The 20,884-nt window shown below is 41.9% G+C and overlaps 1 protein-coding gene across 5 annotated transcripts in view; it reads left to right on the top strand.

Moving 5' to 3' along the window:
- LOC140198141 (uncharacterized) overlaps positions 1–20,884 on the top strand; it is a 197,954-nt gene that overhangs the window by 45,760 nt on the left and 131,310 nt on the right. For 4 of the 5 annotated variants that reach the window (XM_072259103.1, XM_072259102.1, XM_072259101.1 and 1 more), the window contains exon 2: positions 18,493–18,798. In XM_072259103.1, the coding sequence (XP_072115204.1) occupies positions 18,493–18,798 (306 nt within the window). Of the gene's footprint in view, positions 1–13,817; positions 13,897–18,492; positions 18,799–20,884 lie in introns of those variants that run through there. The other variant, XM_072259105.1, reaches the window with a different exon arrangement.

The raw sequence follows: 20,884 nt of genomic DNA, 5'->3' as shown, positions 1-20,884 counted from the left end.
CAGGATGCAGGTACCTGGCTGACTGTCAGGAGAGGAAAAGGGAATAGGCAGTCAGTGCACAGTATCCCTGTGGCCGTTCCCCTCAATAATAAGTATAACACTTTGGATACTTCTGAGCAGCGGCTGGGTCTCTGGCACTGAGCCTGGCTCTGCAGCTTCGAAGGGAATGAGGAGAAGAGGAGTGCAGTAATGACAGGGGATTCCATGATTAGAGGATCAGAAAGCAGGTTCTGTGGATGTGAAAGAGAAACCCGGATGGTCTGTTGCCTCCCAGATCCCAGGGTTAGAGTTGTCTTGGATCGAGTCCACAGCATTCTAAAGGGGAGGGTGAACAGCTGTAAGATTTGGCACATATTGGTACCAACGACATAGGTAGGAAAAGGGAGAAGCTTCTGAAGAGAGAATCTAGGGAGTTAGGCAGTAAGCTGAAAAGCTGGACCATTGGGGTAGTAATCACTGGATTATTACCTGTACCTCGTGCCAGTGAGGGTAAGAATAGGATGAATGTGCTGCTGAGGAATTGGTGCAGGGGGCAGGGTTTCAGATTTCTGGATCATTGGGATCTCTTCTGGGGAAGGAACCACCTGTACAAAAGGACAGGTTACACCTGAACCTGAGGGGTCAATATTCTTGCAGGCATGTTTTCTAGAGTTGTTGTGGAGGGTTTAAAGTAATTTGGCAGCGGGATGGCAACTGCAGTGATGGGGCTGAGGATGGGCAGTTGGTACACAACTAGTTGCAGTGTGCAGTGAGGCTGTGAGGACAGACAGGCAAACAATAGGGCAAGATTGCAATCAGTGGTATGAGTTAAATTGTAACATTGGGCCAAAAACAAAAAAGGTGATGAAGGTGTTATATTTCAATGTACACAGTAGATGGAATAAGGTAGTTGATCCTGTGGCGCAGCTAGAGATGGCAGGTATGATGTTGTGGGCATTTGAGTTGTGGCTGAAAGAAGATTAGAGTGGGAGCTTAATATCCAAATCTACACGTTGTATCGAAAAGATAAGCAGGTAGACAGAGGGGTTGGGGTGGCTCGATTGGTAAAAATTAAGCTAAATCCATGGAAAGAGATCGACATGAGAAGATGTAGAAACCTTGTGGGTAGAGTTAAGAAACCGCAAGGGTAAAAAGATCTTGATGGGAATTATATGCAGGCCTCCAAACAGTAGCCAGAATGTGATCTACAAATTACAAAGGGAAATAGAAAGGGCATGTAAAAAGGGCAATGTTGTGATAATCATGGGAGGATTTAGATATGCAGGTAAGTTGGGAAAATCTGACTGGAAGTTAGGTTTCAGCAAAGTGGCCATTGTGTGAGTGGGCCAGTGTTAGTGTGGGATTTGAGGCTTTGGCTCATCAAGGCTTAGGGGAGGATTAGTCCATAGGTAGATTTTTCTTTGCCATTTATTCTTTCATTCCTTCTTTTAGAACAGTGTGGTTGCCAGACAGGGCAGTGGAAGGCTCTTCTTGCAGGATATGGGAAGGGAGGGAGTTCTTCAGTGTTCCTGATGACAAAACCTACTGGAAGTGTATCCAGCTGCAGCTTCTAATAGACTGTGTGAAGGAGCTGGAGCTGAAACTGGATGAACTCTGGATCATTCAGGAGGCTGAGATCATTTACAGACAGCACACACAGTCAGGTAGTTACACACACTGTGCAGGACACGGGTAAATGGGTGACTGTCAGGTGGAGAAGGTGATAGGCAGCCAGTGCAGAGTACCCCTGTGGCCTTTCTCCTCAACAGCAGGTAGGATGTGTTCGATACTGTTGAGGCGGGGTATCACCTAGCAGAGGAAAGCCAAAGCAGTCAGGTACCTGGTACTGAGTCAGGCTCTGTGCCTCAGAGGGGAAGAGGGAGAAAAGTCAAGCGGCGGCGATAGAGGATTCGAATTGATTAGGGTAACAGAAAGGAGCTTCTGTGGCTGAGAGTGAGATTCCCAGATGATATGTTGCCTCCTGGATGCCAGGATCAGGGACATCTCTGATGATCCACAGTATTGTTAAGTGGGTGGGTGAGCAGCCAGAGGTCGAGGCCTACGTCGGTACCAATGACATGGGGAGGAGGGTGACGAGATCCAGCAAAGTGAGTCCAGGGAATTAGGTGCTCAGTTAAAGGACAGGATCTCCAGGTCTGTGATCTCAGGATTGCTACCCATACCATGTGCTTGTGAGGCCAGAAATAGGAGGATCATACAGTTTAATGTATGGCTGAGGAGATGGTGCAGGATGGAGGGTTACAGATTTTTTGATCATTGCGCTTTCTTTCTGGAAAGTGAGGTTTGTACAAAAGGTATGGTTTGCACCCAAACTGGGGGACTAATATCCTAGTGGGAAGGGTTACTAGTGGTGGAGTTTAAACTCGAGTTGCAGGGGGATGTGAACCAGAGTGTCCAAACAGATCATGGAGTGGTTGTAGAGAAAGGTGTTGTTACGCCCATGTACAAAGTCAGGTAGTTGAAAGATTGAGCATAGTGGGGCAAATGTCCTGAGCTGTGTATGTTTCAATGTAAGGAGTATTGTGGGAAAGGTGGATGAGTTTAGGGCATGGATCAGCCTGTGGAAATATGACATTGTAGCCATTACTGAGATTTGTTTGCAGGAGGGAGGACTGGCAGCTCAATGTTCTGGGGTTCAGTTGTTTTAGACATGATGGAGCAGGAGGTGTGGCATTACCAGTAAGGGAAAACGTCATGGCCGTGCTCAGTCAGGACAGATGGGAGAGCTCATCTTGTGAGGGTTTTTGGGTAGAACTGAGGAATAAGAAACGTATGGCTAAGTTAATGGGATAGTTTCACAGACCATCAGCAGTCCACAGGATTTAGAGGAGCAAATTTGCAGAGAGGTTGCAGACTGTAGCAAAAAGTCAAGGTTGTGATAATAGTCGAATTTATCTTTCCACATATTGACAGGGACACCCATACCATAAAAGAGCTAGATGGGAAAGAGTTTGTCAAATGTGTTCAGTAAAGTTTCCTTAATCAGTGCATAGAAATCTCAACTAGAGAGAATGTGATACTACATCTCCTATTAGGGAATGAGACAGGGCAGGTGACAAAAGTATGTGATCATAATGCCTTTAGTTTTATGGTAATTATGGAAAAGGATAGACATGGTCGGATTAAGATGCTAATTTGCAGACAGGCTGAATTTGATGGTATAAGAAAGGATATGGCAAATGTGGATTGGGACAGATTGTTTTCTGGGAAAGGTATACTTAGGAAGTGGGAGAGCTTCAAAAGCGAACTTCTGAGAATACAGAATTTATATATTCCTGTCAGAATTTAAGACAAGGATAATAGATTTTTGTAATCTTGATTTTTTTGAAAGACATTAATGCTCTGGTTAAGTAAAAGGATATGCATAATAGTATAGGCAGGTAGGAACAAATGAGATACTTGATCAGTATAAGAAATGGAAGAGAACAATGAAGAAGGAAATCAGGTGGGCTAAAAGAAGACATAGCTTTGTGCGTGGTAAGTCAAGTCTAACCATTTTTACTGTATTTTTGAAGGAAATTACCAGTGTAATGCCCTGGTTAAGATTTCCAGTGCTATATTGTAGGTATTTCATTTTAGCAAAAGCATTATGTCCTGCTGGTAGAATGTTTTGGTTTTGGCTCAGACAAGAAGCCCTGCTGTTCTACTTAGGAATGTTGTATCAGCCAGTCAGGATGGTGGGGTCTGGAGAAAGTTTTTGAGAGGGTGTAGTGGATGGAGCTTTGTGATGGACAGTAGTCTGGTTTGGGGTCTGTTTAGCAGGAGCTGCGGAGCGGGACAGAAGGGAAGATACCACAGAATGCCGTGGTAAGGAGAGTCCCCATTGCAAGAAGTGCTTTGTGCAGATGAGTATCTCCAAGGATGAGTGCCAATACTTGTCAGAAAAAGCCGGTTTGTTGAAGATGGCCTTCAAGGGAAGTTCGGACTGTGGTGGGTGCTTTCAGGCAGAGCGTGGGTTCAGCATCACGAGTAACTGTTTACCCAGCTTTGGAAAAGATGAGCTCCAATATTTTGACAGGATTAACTGTAATAGGCCCTTTTAATTTTTTTTTCTTCAATCTTTTCTTTCTTTTGATAACTGTTCGATAAAGCTGAAATTAGTAAATATACTTTCTTTATAATTTTATGTGGTGTACAATCTGTTATTTCTTCCCAATTGATAATTGGGTTTGGGCAGTATTTACAAATCATTCCCTGAAATTGAGGTTTCTTTAATCAGAACATCATGACCTTCCTGTTTGGTTTGAATCCGAAGTCATACCGACCCGAGATGTATATTGTTTATGAAAGGTGCCTTCTCACCGTTGAGTCACGTGGCTGTTGTTGCACCAGGAGCGCTGAAGGCAAGGCATGGATGTGGTTTACATAGACTTTAGCAAGGCCTTTGAAATGGTCCCACACGGGAGGCTGCTCAAGAAGGTTCAGTTGCTTGGCATTCAAAATGAGGTAGTAATTTGGATCGGACATTGTCTTCACAGGAGAAGAGAGAAGCCAAAGGGTGGCAGTAGATAGTTACCTCTCTGACTGGAGAGCCATGACTAATGGTGTGCCACAGGGATCACTGCTGGGTCCATTAGTTATTTGTCATCTAGATCAATGAGCAGAATGATAATGTGGTAATCTGGATCAGCAAATTTGTGGATGATACCAAGACTAGGGGTCTGGTAGATAGCGAGGAAGACTTTCAAAGCTTGCAGCAGGATCTGGAGCAGCTGGAAAAATGGGCTCAAAAATGGGAGATGGAATTTATTGTAGACAAGAGTGAGGTGTTGCACTTGGCAAGATGAGGGGTAAGGCACAGAGGAGTGTTTGTAGAACAGAGAGATCTGGGAATACAGATGCATAAATCTATGAATGTGGCATGACATGTAGATATGGTTGTAAAGAAAGCTTTTGGCACATTTTTGCACAGGAGTTGAGGTGCTATATTGAAATTGCACAACCATTGGTGGGGATAATTTGGAGTATTTTGTCCAGTTGTGGTCATTCTAGTAAGGCTATTAGACCATAAGATGTAGGAGCAGAATTTGACCCATCAAGTCTGCTCTTCCATTTCATCATGGTTGATCCAATTTTCCTCTCAACCCCAATCTCTGCCTTCTCCCCATATCCCTACATGCCCTGACCAATCAAGAATCTATCAACCTCTTAAGTATACTGTACATAAATACTTGGCCTTCAGATCTTCATAGAAAACTTACAGCACCATACAGGCTCTTCGGCCCACAATGCTATGCCTAACATGTCCTCACTTTAGAAATTACCCAGAATAACCCATAGCCCTCTATTTTTCTAAGCCCCATGCACCTACACAGGAATCTCTTAAAAGACCCTATCATATCCGCCTCCACCAACATCGCCGGCAGCCCATTCCATGCACTCACTATTCTCTGTGTGTAAAAAAGCACAACTTACCCCTGGCATCTCCTCTGTACCTACTTCCAAACACCTTAAATCTGTGCCCTCTCGTGTTAGCCATTTCAGCCCTGGAAAAAGCCTCTGACTATCCACATGATCAATGCCTCTCATCATCTTATACACCTCTATCAGGTCACCTCTCATCCTCTGTCACTCCAAGAAGAAAAGGTCAAGCTCACTCAACCTATTCTCATAAGGCATATTCCACAATCCACGCAACATCCTTGTAAATCTATTCTGTACCCTTTCTATAGTTTCCACATCCTTCCTGTAGTGAGCTGACCAGAACTGAGCACAGTACTCCAAGTGGGGTCTGACCAGGGTCCTATGTAGCTGTAACATTACCTCTCAGCTCTTGAACTCAATCCCACGGATGATGAGGGCCAATGTACCGTATGCCCTGTTAACCACACAGTTAACCTGCGCAGCAGCTTTAAGTGTCCAATGGATTTGGACCCGAATATCCCTCTGATCCTCCACATTGCCAACAGTCTCATCATTAATACTATATTCTGCCATCATATTTGACCTACCAAAATGAACCACTTCACACTTTTCTGGGTTGACTCCATCTGCCATTTCTTAGCCCAGTTTTACATCTTATCGATGTCCCACTATAACCTCTGACAGCCCTCCACACTAACCACAACACCCCGAACCTTTGTGTCATCAGCAAATTTACTCACCAATCCCTCCACTTCCTCATCCAGGTCATTTATAAAAATCACAAAGAGAAGAGGTCCTCTTGGATCCCATGCCTCCTTACTTTCTCAATTAGCCTTGCATGGGGTGACTTATCAAATGCTTTGCTGAAATCCATATACACTACATCTACTGCTCTACCTTCATCAATGTGTTCAGTCACATCTTCAAACAATTCAATCAGGCTCGTAAGGCACGACCTGCCTTGGACAAAGCAATGCTGACTTTTCTTAACATTGTAAGGGGTTTCTTCATTTATGTTACTGCGTAGGCTAATTAAAATGGCTTCTTTGTTATGTTATAATTAAATAGCTTCTCTGTGATGTTAACTGCTGAGACAGTGGTTCTCTTTTTAGCAGCTTGTTTGAGTTATGTTACTGATAAGGAGGATCGTATCCATTTGTTAACCAATTGGGATAGGTGTTATTCTTTCTTGTGTGTCTGTAAGCTATTGTGATGCACATGTTTTTGGGGAGAAAGTGCGATGGGGAGAGAGAGTGAACGCGATGCTATGAGCTGGCGACGGGTCAGACTCCGAGCCGGAGTCTGAGGTCCAGGGTCTTCGGCGAGGAGAAGAGATGGAGACAGACTCGTGTGGAGCGTCTGGTCGACCACTGTGGTTGGTCCCAGGCGGCAGGTCAAGGTGGTCAGAGGGGATCGAATAGTGAAGAGAGGATCGTTACTAGAGCTCCAACTGTTTGTGCACAAAGAGTTTGAACTTTGATAAGTTGAGCGCCTTTTACTTTCCTTTTATGTTTTATCTCTATTAATTACATAGTTCCAGTAATATCTATAAATTGTAATTCGTTTAATCGTATATGGTGTATTGTCTGTTATTTGGTGGGGCGGGGTACATCACACAGCGTCCACATAAACTAAATGAGCCAGTTTGGTGGGGCCGAAGGCTGTTTTCCCTAGACGACAGTGAGTTGAGCGAACCTGAGGCTTACCGGGGGGCTACATTTGGGGGCTTGTCCGGGATTGGATTCAGTGGTGTTCTGTGTGATTGCCCTGTTTAAATCGGCGCTGTTGTGTCTCTGTGGGATTGCGGCTAGTAATGTGAGTCTCTGGAGGTTATTTGCTGGTTATTGCAGCATGCGTGTTGGGTGAGGTCTTTGCTCGAGTTCAGACTAGCGCTGACGAGTTGGTGGTGGGACTAGGAGTTGTCCATACTGTTAGGAGAAAGAGGAAAGAGTGGTCTGATTCGGAGCTAGTGTCTGCGAATAAATGTTCCAGCTATGGCAGGCTCCACCTGGCTTTTGGGATATTGTCCACCCCTAAAGGGGCGGAGGTGTACGAGACGTGGGCGGAGCGGATCTCTCAGTTGTTAGATGAGTGGCAGTGCTCGGTTGAGGGAGGGCGACAGGGATTGGTTGAAAGTTTGAGTAGGCGGGCTGATGACGGTGTTAGAACTGTGAGGTTCAATTACCTCGTAGTGACAGCCGCCAGTTATCTGAAAGAGGGGAAAAAGTTTTCAGTGTATCTTCTCTGGCTAGGAGGGCAGCTAGATTGCTTGCATTGCCAGTGGGATCATTTCAGGGGATCAGCCCCTCCCTCAGTTGTTCGGCTGATCAGAGAGGTGTCAGGAAACTTAGTGGAGGCCCAGTAGGGGAACGGCTTGGGGTTTCTGGGGAAGCACGTTCCCAGCACCGTACCAAGGAACTTCCAAAAGGAAAAGACCCTATTCCTGAAGGCTTAGACGGTTCACGCCCCAGGGTGTTGTTAAGAATAGAGGGAGGTGATGCTAAAGCCATCCTTGATACTGGGGCGCAGGTCAAGTTGTTGTACAGTTCGTTTTACAACCGGTGTCTGAAACGTTTACCCTTGACAACATTAAGGGCACTGGAGATTTGCGGTACCAGTGCCAGTGATTATCCAGAAGACGATGATTGGTTAGTGAACCTGGAGTTCATGGGGGCATTGTCTGGGCACCCAGCGTTTCGAGCTGCGTCTGAGGACATGTGTAGCAGCCTTGGGTGGGTACCGAATTTAACTGAGAGCCGATTGTGGTACGACCTGGGGGATGTGTCTGAGTGTGAGACCCTCTTAGTAGACGTTCCGAAATACCATGAGGGAGGGGAGTTGTCCACTGAAGACACCTCGGTGAGAGAGAGGTCGCGGCGGCTGGACCCTGTAGCCGTGGAAGACGTAGGCAGCGTGTGTGTGGATTATAGGACTCTGAACAGGCACAGTCATTGACCAGAATATGGGCCTGAGGGCCGAAGACTCTATGGTCTGTTTTTTTTATTTTTATTTTTTTAATATAATTTTAATTGAGTTTTCAAAGTGATTACATAGAAAGATAATGTCTACCCTCCCCCCCCTTAACCCTCCCCCCCCCCCCGATATATAGCCCTACCTGAAAAAAAAGAAAAAAAAGGACTGCCTGGATATTGGAAGGTTTCCACATGCTCCATTTATTTATTACTTTCCCCAAGGGACCAAGATCTTTATCATTGGAGCAACTAAATATGCCATCCTATCTTTTGTGAATAAGGGCACCAAATATTCAAAAATGTTTCATATTTATCTCTTAAATTGTAAGTATTTTTTTCGAGTGAAATCAGCTGGACATTTCATTGTTCCAACGATTCATACTTAAATACGAATCCGATTTCCAAGTAACTGCTATAGCCTTCTTGGCTACTGCCAATGCAATTTTTATGAATTCTTTCTGATATTTATTCAATTTAAGTTTTGGTTTTATCCCTTCAATGTCACCTAATAGAAATAATACAGGGTTATGTGGAAGTTGAGTTCCAGTAATTTGTTCCAATAAGACTCTTAAATTTATCCAAAAAGGTTGAATTTTAGAACAAGACCAAGTAGAATATAAGAAAGTACCAACTTCTTGATTACACCAAAAGCATTGATCAGATAAATTTGAATTTAATCTATTTTTTGCGGTGTAATATATAATTGGTGTAAAAAATTATATTGTACTAATCTAAGTCGAATGTTTATTGTATTTGTCATACTGTCAAGACACAGTCTTGACCAATTTGTTTCATCGATATTAATATTCAGATCCGTTTCCCATTTTTGTTTTGACTTGTGGATTCCTTGTTTAATTGTCTGTTTTTGAATCAAATTATACATACAAGAAATAAATTTTTTAATTTTTCCTTTTTGAATTAAAATTTCAATTTCATTGGGTTTTGGCAAAAACATTGTTTGACCCAGTTTGCCTTTTAAGTAAGCCCTTAATTGAAGGAAACAGAAGAAAGTGTTATTTGATATTTTATATTTATTCTTTACTTGTTCAAATGACATCAATCTACCTCATTCATAACAGTCTCATATAGATCTAATCCCTTTTTGGTACCAATTATATAAAAGTTGATTATCCATTGTAAAAGGAATAAGTCTGTTTTGGAACAAAGGTCTCCTTGCTAATAAAGATTTCTTTATTTCATTATCAACATTTATCTTATTCCATAGATCAATCAAATGTTTTAATATAGGAGATTCTTTTCCTGTATCCATTCAGATTCCCATTTATATATAAAATCTTCAGGTCTATTTTCGCCTATCTTATCTAATTCTATTCTAATCCAAGCCGGTTTTCGTTCATCAAAGAAAGATGCAATAAATCTAAGTTGATTTGCTTTATAATAATTCTTAAAGTTTGGAAGTTGTAACCCTCCTAACTCAAATTTCCATGTCAATTTTTCCAATGATATTCTTGACGTCTTACCTTTCCAAAGAAATTTTCTCACATATTTCTTTAACTCTTGAAAACATTTCTGTGGCAATTGTATTGGTAATGTTTGAAACAAATACTGTAATCTAGGAAATATATTCATTTTTACAACATTGACTCTACCCACTAATGTTATTGGTAGTATCATCCATTTGTCAAGATCTTCTTGAGTTTTTTTCGATAGTGGTAAATAATTAAATTTATATAAATTCTTTACATCATTATCAAGTCTTATACCTAAGTACTTTATACCATTTACTGGCCATCTAAATTGGGTTGCTAATCGACATTGGCTATAGTCTCCTTTAGTAAGAGGTAAAATTTCACTTTTATCCCAATTTATTTTATACCCTGATACTTTCTCATATTCATCCAATCTAGAAGATAATTTATGTAATGAATGCTGTGGGTTTGTTAAGTAAATCAAAACATCATCAGCAAATAGATTAATTTTATATTCCTCCTGATTAACTCTAAAACCCTTAATATCTGGATCAATTCTAATTAGTTCTGCTAATGGCTCTATCACCAATACAAATAAAGCAGGTGATAATGGACAACCTTGTCTAGTTGAGCTTTTTAACTGGAATGGTGTTGAAATTTGACTACTTGTCTCTACTTTAGCATTAGGGTTAGTATTTAAAGTTTTAATCCAGTTTATAAAAGGTGTTTCTAACCAATATTTTTCTAATACTTTAAATGAAAAATCCCATTCCAATCTATCAAATGCTTTTTCTGCATCCAAGGCTACTACTATACTCATCTCCTCCCTTTTTTGTGCCAAATGAATTATACTGAGTAGCCGAGTTACATTATCTGCCAATTGTCTGGTTTTAATAAATCCTGTTTGATCCATATGTATTAATTTTGGTAAATATTTAGATAATTTATTCGATAAAATTCTTGCTATTATTTTATAATCCGTGTTCAACAGAGAAATAGGCCTATATGATGCTGTTTTTAAAGGATCTCTATCTTTTTTTGGCAATACTATTACAATAGCTGTTGAAAAAGATTCTGGGAGTTTATGTATTTTTTCTGCTTGACGTATTAACTCCATAAAGGGAGGAAATAATAAATCTTTAAACTTTTTATAAAATTCAGGTGGAAAACCATCCTCTCCTGGAGATTTATCACTTTGGAGTGATCCTAAAGCTTCTTCAACCTCTTTTAATGTAAAAGGCATATCTAATCCCTTCTGTTCTTCTGAATTCAATATTGGAAGAGTTACTTGTGATAAAAACCTTTCTAGCTCATTAACATCATTTTGTGATTCTGATTGATATAACTCAGAATAGAAACTTTTGAAGGTTTCATTAATTTCTAAAGGTGTATAAGTAATTTTATTTGCACTTGTTCTAATTGCATTTATCGTTTTGGAAGCTTGTTCTGTTTTCAACTGCCAAGCAAGAATTTTGTGTGCTCTCTCCCCTAACTCATAATACATTTGCTTAGTTCTTATGATTTCTTTTTCCATTCTATATGTCTGAAGCGTATTATATTGTAACTTCTTATTGACAAGTTGCCTTCGTTTTTCTTCTGTCATATGTCTTTGAGATTCTTTTTTTAATTTTGTAGTCTCTTTTTCCAATTGATCCAGTTCTGCCATATATTCTTTCTCAATTTTAGACTTATAACTTATTATCTGACCCCTCAAATATGCTTTCATCACATCCCACCGTATAAATTTATCATCCACTGAATGAGAGTTTGTATCCAAAAAAAATTGGATCTGTTTTTTCATAAAATCACAACGTTAAAATCTTGACGTTTGAATAATGTTGAATTAAATCTCCATCTATAAGTCTCTTCTTCCTTATCAGTCATTATTGTTATCATTAATAAAGGAGAATGATCTGACAATATTCTTGCTTTATATTCCATATTTTTTACTCTGTGTTGAATATTCATTGATAATAGGAAAAGATCTATCCTTGAGTAAGTTTTGTGTCTATTGGAATAGAACGAATAGTCTCTTTCTCTGGGATTAATTCTTCTCCATATATCAATCAAATTTAAATCTTTCATCAATGGTAAAGTTAGTGTTACTACCTTCGATTTTGTGACATCCTTAGTTGATCTATCTAAGACTGGGTCCAGGCAAAAATTAAAATCTCCTCCTATTAATATTTTTTCATGTGCATCAGCCAAATTCAAAAAAGCTTCTTATATGAATTTTGCATCATTTTCATTTGGTGCATAAATATTCCTGAGGGTCCATAATTCAGAAAAAAGTTGACAGTGTATAATCACATAGCTCCCCGCCGAATCGGTTATTACATTTTGTATTCTAATTGGTAACGTTTTATTGACCAAAATTGCTACTCCCCTCGCTTTTAAATTAAATGAAGCTGCAACAACACTACCCACCCAATCTCTCTTTAATTTCTGATGTTCTGTTTCTGTTAAATGTGTTTCCTGTAAGAAGGCTAAATCTCCCTTCATCTTCTTAACATGTGTTAAGATTCTTTTTCTTTTCACCGGTCCATTAAGCCCATTAACATTAAAACTCAAAAAAAATCAATAAATTAGTCATTATTCTTAACAAAGTTACTCCAATCTAAAACATTACTTAACACCTCAACTCTCATAGTTCCTTGGGGAATCTCTTTAAACTTCACCATGTTGCTATGTGTTTCTCTCCCATTCATCCAGGCAAAAAGAAAGAAATAAAAGATAGATATGATACAAAAAGAAAAATAACAAAATACCCCCCTACTAATGTTGTGAATGAAAAAATACACAACACTACCCCCCTCCATTTTGCGGGTCATCGCTATTGCCATGCTTGCACACATGAATACCGTAGCGATTGGTCAGTATTTTTTCCAGCTGCCCCGTAACAAAAAAACTGTATACATATAAAAAAAATTAATGTCACTATTCCCAACTAATATTCCTCAAATTTTAACCTTTCTTCCCCTCTATCATATAAATAATAATATGTTTATATATTCTTCTGCCTTCAAAAATCCAGCAAGTCTATTCCTTGACCCAGTCTTCATCTTTAATCCATCTCGCTCCCCTAGGTTTGTTCTTGTATCTTCAAAGAAACTCACACAAATTCCTCCGCTTTCCGGTAACCGTCAAAAAATCTTTTTTCTCCGTTATTCAAAAAAATCTTCAAAGTTGCAGGATAACGCAATATAAATTGATAACCGTGGTCCCATAGGACTTTTTTCACTGGATTAAATTTCTTCCTTCTCTTCAAGAGTTCATAAATTACGTCAGGGTAGAAAAAAATTTTGTTCCCTTCTATCATCAATGGCCCTTTTCTATTCTTGGCAGCTTGGGCAGCCGCCTGTCGAATCCTTTCTTTGTCTTGAAATCTGAAACATTTTATTAAAATTGATCGTGGATATTGGTCATCTTGTGGTTTTGGTCTTCGAGCTCTATGTGCCTGCTCAATTTCAATTAATTGGTCTCCCTCTTTCATTTGCAAAGTTTCCAGGATCCATCTTTGAAAAAATTTTATTGGATTGTCTCCCTCTGTACCTTCTTTAAGACCAACAATCTTGGTATTATTACGTCTACTAAAATTTTCCAGCACGTCCACTTTTCCCAACAGTCGATTTCTTTCTGTCTTCCAGGCAAGCATATCATTTTCTGTTTTTTACACTCTGTCATTAATATGTTCCATTGTTCTTTCCAACTTTTGAAGTTTCTTATCCATTTTCTCCTGTCTTTTCATAGGTTTATCATAGCACATCTTCATGTCTCTAAGCTCTGTTTTTAATCCTTTTAATTCAGTCAATACTTGCAATAAAGCCTTCCCTATGTCTCCATCGCATCCTATATTTTCAGTCTCTTCTAGTTCTTCCTCCTCCTCTTCATCTGTATTCTCTGCGGAATCCAATTCTGACTCTGAGTCACTTTCCCTTGCAGTGGCTGTCAGTTCTTGTAGTTTGAGTTGTATCGATTTGCGCATGCCTACTTCTTTGCGTATGCGCAATTCCGGCATCTTCTTCCCAGGGACCGCTACCGCCGCCGTTGCTCCCTGTTCTTCTGCGCCAGAGATGAAATGTGTCTCCTCTGAAGGAGATCTAACCTGAGTCCGAGGTTCCATTACTGCAGTAGGCCCTTTTTCCTTCCCATCTTGCGGCAACTTCACAACAACAGGCTTCTTCTGTTGCAGTTTGCAAGGCATATCGTAAAATGGTCTTGAGAAGTTTATAAGTAGTTTTCGGAAAGTATTTGTTAACTTTGCTTTGTTTAAACAGTACTTTGCTGATTTTTTACGGGAGAGCTGGATTTACACATCTCAATCCCACGTCATTACGTGATGTCCCCCAGGCTATGGTCTGTTTGTATGGTGCAATGTGGCTTAATGTGCTGGATCTGAGGAGTGGATATGGCCAGATCCCGATGAGTGAAGCCGATGAGGAGAGGACAACCGTTATAGGTTCCCTAGGATTCTTTCAATCCGAAAAGATGCCCCAGGGCATATCCGGAGCCCCTGCAACCTGCCCACAGGGCCTGAGGAAGACTGGGGGGGATGTGGAGGTGTTCAGAGTTTTGGCGTATGTGGATGACCGCCTGGAGTTTGGATTTGCCTTGGGGGATGATGATGCGAGGCGAGTGGCGAAGCCCGGGCGACAAAGAGTTAAAGAATTAAAACTTTCTTTGGACGAGTGCCAGGTCTGGAGAAAGAGGCAGTTCAGGGAAAAGCGACTGAAGCGAAGTGTAAAATGTGGAGGAGTTTTTGGCCGGAGGAGTTTGGTGCAATCTGAGAAAAATGACCCGACATACCAGTTGAACTTCCTGGTGTTGGAACAGACGGTGGTGGACCTGGGGATAGAAACCCAGGTCGTCAATCAGAATGAGACACTGGGGAGAGAGGGGATTTGCACCGCTGAACTGAGCGCTTAGAAATGCAGGCTTGGAGACTAAGTGCCGCACTTTTGGAACAAACTTTGAAGACTTAGAGTCCACGCTCGTCAACGTGGAGACGGAGAACCGGAATTTCAAGCAGAAACTGCGGCCACTTACTGATGAATTAATCCAGAAAAGATTGGAAGAATTACAAGTTGGGGAAGATCAAGGAAGTGTTCTGCCTAAGGCCAACAGAAGACTGAGAGCCCGGAGAGGGGAGTTTGACTACACTTCCGAGGAGGTGAAGCAATTGAGGACAGATCTCGGAAAAGGGAAGCGGACGCTTGAAGGGAACCTGAAGATGACCATCGACAGTTTAAATGAAATGGAAAAACTGCAAGTTGACCTGGAAGAAGTCATCGGGAAGAAAAAGCTGGGGATAAGTTCAGTGAACACTAAACTGAAGGCTGAATATCCTTTAACTGCTGCTTTTCAGGTCGGGGTGGAAGAAGCAGGTGGTGTAACTGCGTCCCAGATTGAGATGGCCAAGAAGCGTGAGTCAGAACTGCTGAGACTGTGGCAAGAGTTGGAGGAGTCCAAGAAGAAGCTGTCGTCTCGATTACAGGAGGCTGAAGAGGCTGCAGAGCCAGCCCAGGCCAAGTGCTTCAGTTTGGAGAAAATCAAACAGCAGCTACCGATCGGGGAAATGATGAAGAATACAGATTCGAAGGATGATGGGCTGGGCATGTGGTAGATGCTGCCTTTTGCTAACTTCCCGTTGATTGAGGAAGAGACCTTTGGCCCTTCTCCCACTCTGTCAGGTGTAGTGGGAAGGGCTAGCTGTGGGCATCCTGGGCTACAACAGGACCCGGAAGGAAAAGAGGCGGGGCCCCAGACACGGGACGGGGGCTCCAAGTTGCAGTGGAGGCATGAGTGAGGGATTGAGAGGGGAGTTGGCAAGCAGACCCGAGGTATCCCTGTAGTGTTCGAGCCTTAAGTGTTTAGGTGAGGGGGTACGGAGGTCTTGGAGGATTAGGAAACTTCCAGATAGGTTGGCCTATGTAGCACCCATGGGACCAGGCGTGAGGTCCACTGTTTGGGAAGCAATGTCACTGTGTGCACCTGGATTGGATTTTTGTGTCTGCAGGAATGGTTGGCGAGTTTTTTTCGAAGTCATGAGGTCATGACTTTATTTGGTGGGGGGAGGGTGTACAGGGTTTCTTCTTTTATGCTACTGGCTAGGTGTTGGTACAGCAACTGACCCAGTGGAAAGTGTCCAGGCCGGTGCCGGGCGGGATTTCCCCTCGACATATACGAGCCAATAAAGCAGAGCTTTACATTTGGGAAATTAAAATCTCCCGTCATGACAACCCTGCTAGACCATAAGATATAGGAGCAGGAGGAGGCCATTTGGCCCTTTGAGTCTGCTTCGCCATTCATTCATGAGTTGAACCAATTCTTCCAGTCATCCCCACTTCCCCTCCTTCTCCCCATAGCCCTTGATGCCCTGGCTAATCAAGAACCTATCTATCTATGCCTTAAATGCATCCAATGACTTGGCCTCCACAGCCACTCGTGGCAACAAATTCTGCAGATTTACCACCCTCTGACTAAAGTAATCTCTCCGCATCTCTGTTCAATCCTGAAGTCGTGTCTTAGACTCCTCTACCATGGGAAATCACTTTGCCACGTCTAATCTGTTCAGGCCTTTTAACATCCGAAACTGTTATTACTGGATCGTTCCAGAATCTATCTCCCTATCAGCTCTTCGATGTCCCTGTTACTATTGGATGGTCGATTAAAAAAAGACCCAGTAGATTATTGACCCATTCCTGTTTATAAATTCCACTCATGACTTGCTCCTTTTCTGCAGCTGTGACACTATCTCTGATCAGCAGTGCAAGGCCCCATCTCTTTTGTCTCCCTCCCTGTCCTTTCTGAAACAACTAAAGCCTGGCAGTCTAAGTAGCCATTCCTGCCCCTGAAACATCCAAGTCTCTGCGATGGCCACGACGTTATAGCTCCAAGTACTGATCCACACTGCAAGCTCATCTGCTTTGTTCATGATGCTTCTTGTATTAAAATAGACACATCTCAAACCATCTGAACACATCCTTTCCCTATCACCTGCCTATCCTCTATCTCACACTGCCTACAAGCTTTCCCTATTTCTGAGCCACCGCCACTTCCTCTGTCTCTTCAGTTCAGTTCCCACCCCGCAGCAATTCCAGTTTAAACTCTCCCCAATAGCCTTCGCAAACCTCGCAGCCAGGATATTAGTCCCCTGGGATTCAAATGCAACCCATCCTTTTCGTACAGGTCACACCTGCCCCAAAAGAGGTCCCAGTGATCCAGAAATCGGAATCCCTGTGGCCTGCTCCAGTCCCTCAGCCACGCATTTATCCTCCACCTCATTCTATTCCTATACTCAGTGTCACGTGGCACAGGCAGTAATCCCGAGATTACTACCTTTGTGGTCCAGCTTCTCAGCTTTTTTCTTAACTCCCTGTAGTCTGTTTCCAGGACCTCCTCCCTTTTCCTACCTATGTCGTTGGTACCAATATGTACCACAACCTCTGGCTGTTCACCTTCCTGCTTCAGGATATCGTGGATAGATAGATAGATAGATATACTTTATTAATCCGGAGGGAAATTTGTTTTTGTTACAGCCGCACCAACCAAGAATAGAGTGTAGATATAGCAATACAAAAAACCCCAAGAGTCAAACAACAAAATGCAAACTATGCCAGATGGAAAATAAGTCCAGGACCAGTCTATTGGCTCAGGGTGTCTGACCCTCCACAGGAGGACCTCCACGGGAGGAGCTGCACGTTCGATGACCACAGGCAGGAACGACCTCCCGTGCCGCCAAGTATCGTATCATGGTGGAATGTGGCCGAAGTCCAACAGTCAAAAATTCAATATCCAGTCTGCAAACATGTTCCTCGATCATAATATACCCTGGATTGCACCATCCTTTGTTGTTGCGATCAGAAACATCCTGGATCCTGGCTCCTGGGAGGCAAACTAACATCTGTGTTTTTTTTTTCCTATGTCCTGTGGCAAAGAATTCCATGGATTCACCACTCTCTGGGTAAAGAAATTCCTCCTCATCTTCCTTCAATCCATGGTTGAAGAAGTTTGGTATAGATCTCCAAAACCTAAGGACTTTCTGCAGGGGCACAATTGAGAGCATCCTGACTGGCTGCATCACTGCGTAGTATGGGAACTGTACTTCCCTCAATCGCCAGAGTGAGTGGTGCGGACAGCCCAGTGCATCTGTCGATGTGGAGGGCAGGTAGTTTTGAGGAAATAGGGAGGCTACAGAAGGACTTAGACAGGTTCGGAAAATGGGCAAAGAAATGGCAGATGGAATGTGGTGTCGGGAAGTGTATGGTCATGCACTTCAGTAGATGAAATAAAAAGGTTGATAATTTTCTAAATGGAGAGAAAATGCAAAAATCTGAGGCACCACAGGGATTTGAGAGACCTTGTGCAGGATTCCCTGAAGTTTAATTTGCAGGTTGAGTCTGTAGTGAGGAAGGCAAATGTGATGTTAGCATTCATTTTGAGAGGACTAGAATATAAAAGCAAGGTTGTAATGTTTGCAATCAGAACTGTGGGAATGATTGTACTAAACGCTGAGCTGAGGCCAATAAACAACATCCTGACAGAAGTATTAGTATTGTCCAGGTGACCAAGGCTACAGATCAAGTTGCCCTACACAGCTTGGTCCTGAAACTGCAGTAAAATGTCCAATAACATCTGTTCATGTAATATGACTCCTCTGCTGTAATTGTCTCACTTTCACCTGCTCTACAGTTTAAATGACTATATTTTCTTTTTATTCTAATCAGCTGAAAGGGAAGAAGTGGTTGGTGTCCTTGGTTCATCAGTTTTACTGGATCCTGAAATCACCGTTGATTCCAGCAAGAATGATATCCTTTGGACTTTCAAAGCCAGCAACAAAAGCCGTGATGTTATTTTGATGCACATCCCAGGTCACGCCAATTTGGAACCAAGTGAACAGTTCAAGGACCGTTTACAATTCAACGCTTTGAGTGGTGCACTGACGATAAACAGATTAAATGCCAGTGACCAAGGAGATTACACCTTCACTGTTGATGAGAAAGAGTTGAAAATAATGGAATTGCTTGTCATTGGTAAGAAGTTTCAGATATTTGTGATTTAGTGTGTGATTTATTAATGGCAGAATCTGCCATAGAAACTATGATCTGTGATTCTTATTTCCATCAAAGTCTAAGTAGGATAACCTCTGCTGTGACTCATCAACTGAGTCATCGGAGAGACATTGAAGCTGGTGATATAAAAACAGCAGAATTTCTGCAGAGAATCTGATTCTCCTCTCATCACACAGTCTTACATTTTTTTAAACACAAGTGATAAATGAATAAACACAATTTCAATCGCTATAATTACCTACCAACCTCTAACATTTTGAATATTTTTAGAATTATATATTTACAATAGTCATACATCCCACCTAGTAGAATCCTTTTGAAAGCTTCAGAGCACAAACTCCAAACACCCAAAATACATCTCTTTTGTTAAAGTGCTGAAGGATGGCTCTCTGAATACGGAACTGGCCAGTATATTAACTATTGCATTGAACTGCTGCTGCTAAATTAACAAATTTCACGTCACATGCCGGTGATAATAAACCTGATTCAGATTCTGACGAAACAGACCTGTTCTGAATGATGCATTGAGACAGGGATACACTTTGACATTGTGCTAAAGCAGACAATGGCCACTTAACAACGTCCCTGATCACACCCTGAGGATTTAAATGACCACCAATCAACATGAACATTCATGTGTTGTCTTCCCCTGGGGCAGAATCAGAATGTCCCAAAAGCTTCAAAACCTGGGCCTCTATACCTCCCTTCTTGACTTCCTCACTGGGAGACCAGTCAGAGTGGATCAGAAATAACTTCTTCATCCTGCTGACAATCAACACTGGAACACGTCTGGGATGAATGCTTAGCCCACTGTTGGTGACAAGGAGGCGTACAAGAGTGAGGTAGATCAGCTGGTTGAGTGGGTGACAACAACAACCTTACACTCAATGTAAGTAAGGCCAAGGAATTGATTGTGGACTTCAGGAAGGCAAAGTCAAGGGAACACTCCCCAGTCCTCATCAATGGATCAACCGTGGAGAGGGTGATCAGTTTCAAGTTCCTGTGTGTCAACACCACTGAACATCTGTCCTGGGCCGTACATAGTGATGCAATTACAAAGGAGGCACAACAGAGGTTATATTTCGTTATGAGTTTGTGGAGTCTTGGTATGTCATCAAAGGCTCACGCAAATTTCTACAAATGTACGTGGAGAGCATTCAAACTGGTTGCATCACTGTCTGGTATGGAGGGGCCACTGCTCAGGATCAGAAAAAGCAGCAGAAAGTTGGAAACTCAGCCAGCTCCATCATGGGCACTAACCTAGTATCAAGGATCCTTCTAAAGGTGATGCTTCAAAAAAATGGTATCCATCATTAAGGAGCCCCATCACCCAGGACATGCCCTCTTCTCAATGTTACCATCAAGGAGGAGGTACAGGAGCCTGAAGATACACACTCAGCATTTCAGGAACTGTTTCTTCCCCTCTGCCATTAGCTTTCTCAATGGACAATGAATTCATGAACACTCCATCACCTTTTTTTTGCTCTCTTTTTGCACTATTTATTTAATTTATTTTTTAATATACACTTTAATTTATTGCTTTTTATTATTATGTATTATAATGTACTCCTGTAAAAGCACAAATTTCATGACCTATGTCAGTGATATTAAACATGATTCTGATTTGATTCAATGATTATTTTCAGTCGCCTTAAACTGTCAGTTGAAGGTGGAGGGGCAGGTAGTGTTGAGGAAGCAGTGAGGCTGCGGGAGGACTTTGACAGATTTGGAGAGGTGTCAGATGGAATACAGTGTCAGGAATTGTATGGTCATGCACTTTGGTAGGAGAATTAAAAACATAGATTATGGTCTAAACGGGGGAAAAAAATCAAAAATCTGAAGTGCAAAGGGATTTGGGAGTCCCCGAGGACTCCTGAAAGTTTAATTTATAGGTTGAATTGGTGGAGGGGATGTTTGCATTCATTTGAAGAGGACTAGAATATAAAAGTAAAGATGTAATGCTGGTGCTGTATAAATTACTGCTGAGGCCTCACTCTGAGTATTGTGATTAGTTTTGGGCCCCACACTTAAGAAAGGATGTGCTGAC

The sequence above is a fragment of the Mobula birostris genome, chromosome 5 (genome assembly GCF_030028105.1).
Source record: "Mobula birostris isolate sMobBir1 chromosome 5, sMobBir1.hap1, whole genome shotgun sequence".
Classification (NCBI taxonomy): domain Eukaryota; kingdom Metazoa; phylum Chordata; class Chondrichthyes; order Myliobatiformes; family Myliobatidae; genus Mobula; species Mobula birostris.
This window is presented reverse-complemented; position numbering and strand designations above follow the sequence as displayed.